We start from the raw sequence: 4099 nt of genomic DNA, 5'->3' as shown, positions 1-4099 counted from the left end.
AGCTCATCAACCAGCCACGATTCGAGCGTTCTGGCAATTTACGCTGCCACCTGGATCCTTGGGATATCGTATACTCTCGTCTTAGCGTGTGGAGGAGCGTGCATTCCCAATCAAGCCCATAGACGAGCATACGATCACGATTGAAGTCACATTCCAATTATCAATATGGAACACCCTTCTAGGCAAAGTGTTCATTCACAACTAGGCTCGCAAGGAGTATTTTCGACCTCACATTAGAATAGGCAGCACGGTAAACGAAGAGAAGTAATCACTCAATTTGACTCAAGTTCAACCGACAGCTTGCGAATAGCCTGTTTGCCTGCCAAGAACATGCCACATGCACCGCAGCCGCGACATAGACTAGTCGATCATAGGGAAGAGTGGCCCAAACCTATAGGTCACGACTAGGATCAGCCGAAAGTTCCACTGCCCTAGCAGAGGCAAATTCAAGAAGAAGTTGAGAGGCTCCTAACTGAACGATTATGCAATTTCTAACGTAACGAGCCTGCTGATGATGCGCTTTGACGAGACATGACCAACATAAGCATGTCACCATTCACGAATGAGATCGAGCGGATAGATCCACCTCGCGAGTTCACTATGCCTCACTTTACTCCGTACAAGGGAGACGAAGATCCAGATCGACATCTTAAGCACTACTGCAGTACCATGATCCTCTACAGGAACAACGACGCGCTTATGTGCAAAAATTTTACCACAACTCTACAAGGCGAAGCGCAAGATTGGTTTCACACTTTACCGCCACAGTCGATCCGGAGTTTCAACGAACTTTCCTTTGTTTTCATTAAGGAGTATTCGTCTAACCGCTCAATCAAAAGGACATCCGACCACCTCTTCAGCATCGTAAAAGACCCTTGGGAGACAATTCGTAACTATGTTAAAAGGTTTAAAATGGAAAAGGCTAAGATTGTTGGTTGCAACGAGGACATAGCAACGGCAGCATTCAGAAATGGGAGAAGAACTGACCCTAGTAACTCGTATGCATTGGCAGAAAAGCATGCATTATGGGATGAGGCCAAGCAGTATAACAAAAACGAGTCAGAAAATAAGCACATGGAACGTTTCCTGACCAAAGAAAACTTAGCGCCTGAAGCGTTCACCAAGTTTACAGTTCCAATTGGCCAAATTATCTGCAAGTTCAAGAACAACCCTTAGTTCAAACTGCCACCACCCATGAAAGGCGATCTTACCAGGTTGGATCATACAAAGTATTGCGCATTCCATCAAGGACCAGGCCACATTACCAACGGCTGCCTGAAGTGGAAGTAGTACCTTAAGAAGTTGACAAATGAGGGCCGATGCGATATGTATCTTAACAGGTCAAGAAAATGGCCTACATAAGCAGGGGAAGTCTTCGTCACCCCATGAACCCCGTTTAGGCTTTTTCAAATAAGTTTGAAGTCTCAAGCAGCTCGACGAATAAGGCTTCGCAAGCCAAAGGTTATCCAGTTTGTTATGCAGTTTCTACCTTCCAACACAGTTGATTTATTTCTTTATTCTCAATGAAGATTCAAGAAGTTACTCATAAGCCTGGCTCAACTACTGTCCACAACAACTGCTCAAAACCTTTTTTGGGTCTGCTCTCCAGTGCGAGAGGATAAACTAATTGTTCTCTAGTGCGAAAGGGTAAACCAATTCCCTGACACCCAAAAGGGTCTGCTTTCCAGTATGAGAGGATAAACTAATTGCTCTCCAGTGCGAGAGGGTAAACCAATTCCCCGACACCCATATGGGTTTGCTCTCCAGTGCGAGAGGATAAGCTAATTGCTCTCCAATGCGAGAGGGTAAACCAATTCCCTGACACCCATATGGGTTTGCTCTCCAGTGCGAGAGGGTAAACCAATTTATGGGTTTGCTCTCCAGTGCGAGAGGGTAAACTAATTCCCCGACACCCATCTGGGTAAGCTATCCAGTGTGAGAACGCCACATAGCTTAAAAGATTGAATGCTCAAAGATCAACTAGGCATAAAATGGTCAGGGGCAGCGGCCACGTTTGCACTTAACAGTTCACTCATCCGATACTTCATCTTCAGCAGCTCCGATCTTGGCAGCTTTATCCTTGACTGCTCCATCTACGGCAGCTGAGAAATCAAACTCAAGTAGTTTCCTCATTTTTGGCAAGCAACCTAGACATGGCAGCCTAAACCGTTGCCCATGCCATGCCACTTCCTAAGCCCATGCCGAGTTAATCCTTGGCTTTAATCAACCCGAGCAGCACAAGCAATGGCAGCACCTCCCAAGTCGACTCATGGCCCCTGCCAGCCGGCCGCACCACCCCGACGGCTGCCTCATGGCAGCACCTCCCAAGAAAAAGACAAGGAGAATTAAGTTTTCCTTACATCAGTGCGGCGCGGAGAAGACGAAAGAAAGCAACGAAAGACGATCCTTTGCACGGGCAAGTGTAGAAGATTGCTAGGGGAGGGGGAACAAATATCCTCTAAGCTTTCTTTCTCTTGAAGGGTAGCATAAATCGCTCTCCAAAATTGATTTAACAACCCACTTAAGGTGGGCTTAAATAGGCTTTGAGAGAAATTGATTTCCCTTTCCTAGAAGGATCTAATTTCATATTAAAGAGGGAATCTACATCAAAATGAGAAGCAATCCTAAAGCAAGATCTCTACACCTGTTGCCCTTTCCTACAAGCAGCCCAGTAGGTGTGGGGGTATTTATGGGGCCCTTTCCTACAAGCAGCCCAGCAGGCGACACGTGGATTTTTAGGTGAAGAGGACAAAATTTCCCTTGAGACACACCAGGTTTCCTACACGTGAGCAGTAGAGAATCATCCATCAACCGAGTCAAGAGTGCCCAAAATAGGTAACAAGTTCAAATTTATCTCATCCATCTTTACTCCATATCCCCTACAAGGAAATCATTACCTAACCTCCCAAAACCTCCCAAAACATTTCTTTTATTATGATAATTAGCCAATTAATATATTTATACCCAATTAATATATTAATTGCTAATTGAATCACCAAATAACACCCCAAAAAACACTTAAAGGCCGGCCACACTCCCCTATAAAAGCCCTATTTTCTTCTCCAAAAGACACTTCTCATTCTCTTGCTAAAATTCTCCAAGATTCTCAAACACTTTCTCTCTAAATTCTAACTTTCGCATCAGAGGTTCTTCAGCCAAAGCCCCCCCATTCATCATGGGCGCGTGAGGCTTTTTGCCTTGACCTAAGGTGTAAATTGTTTTGTAGGTGCAATCTTGTCCAAGATCAAGGAGGAAGAAATTTGCATCCACAACCAAGTCAACATAGATAAGTTGATTTTTTTTGCAACAATTAGTTGAAAGATTGATACCAAACAACTCAAATAATTATGCGTGCTTAGGACCATCTGCTTCTATGTTAAATTGTTTTATTTCATTTTTATTGTTTGTCTTACTGTTGAATAATATATTATGTCTTTACTTAAGTACTCTCTTTATTGTTTGTTTGACAGGAGAATGTTGAAAGTTGTTCAGATGCTCAACATGAAGATCAGTAGTGCATCATACTTTCATTTTGATATTACCAAATATCTGAACTTGTTAAGTTTTATTCGTGGGGTATTGCTTTTTTTTTTCCAATTTAAGTATTGTCTATTTTTTTTAAAATAATTTTATGAATGTTGAGAAATTTAATACAATGGTTTGGTTAATTTATTAGTAACGATTACATACCTATTTTTATCATATTTTAATTTCAATATATAATTTAATTATAAATAGAATAATAACTTTTTAGATTGTAAATTCCTCTCATTAATGTGCACATTTCTAACAAAAACATTCCTACAAGAAATAACCATATCCAACGAAGCTTCACCGTCAGAAATATATATTGACACACCTTGTTTGTACCATACTTAGAGCCTCCGTATTTAGATCTCAAATAAATACTTGGGGGGCTCAAAGGTAATTATGTAATAAATGAAGGGGCAAATATGTAATAAGTGAAGAGCCCTTATCCTATAAAATGACTCCTCACTCTCCTCATTAAAGGAGGTCAAGATTCAGGCCATGGGAAGAGAGAAAATAGGCTAGAGAGCACACTGCCTCTAGCCTTCTTGTATATTCACCATTCAAAGTG

The 4099-nt window shown here is 41.9% G+C and overlaps 1 protein-coding gene across 1 annotated transcript; it reads left to right on the top strand.

Annotated features, from left to right (window-relative positions):
• The first annotated feature begins 531 nt into the window (after positions 1-531).
• Positions 532-1176, top strand: LOC114822301 (uncharacterized). The gene has a single exon (XM_029096635.1). It carries the CDS (start codon positions 532-534, stop codon positions 1174-1176), a length of 645 nt encoding a protein of 214 aa, XP_028952468.1.
• The last annotated feature ends 2923 nt before the right edge of the window (positions 1177-4099 follow it).

This window comes from Malus domestica, chromosome 16, assembly GCF_042453785.1.
Source record: "Malus domestica chromosome 16, GDT2T_hap1".
Lineage (NCBI taxonomy): Eukaryota > Viridiplantae > Streptophyta > Magnoliopsida > Rosales > Rosaceae > Malus > Malus domestica.
Note: the sequence above shows the minus strand (reverse complement) of the source record. Positions and strands in the feature narration are given on the sequence as shown.

Excerpts from the sequence above, each read along its gene's own strand:
- LOC114822301 (XM_029096635.1), top strand. The coding sequence starts at position 532 with ATGACCAACATAAGCATGTCACCATTCACGAATGAGATCGAGCGGATA.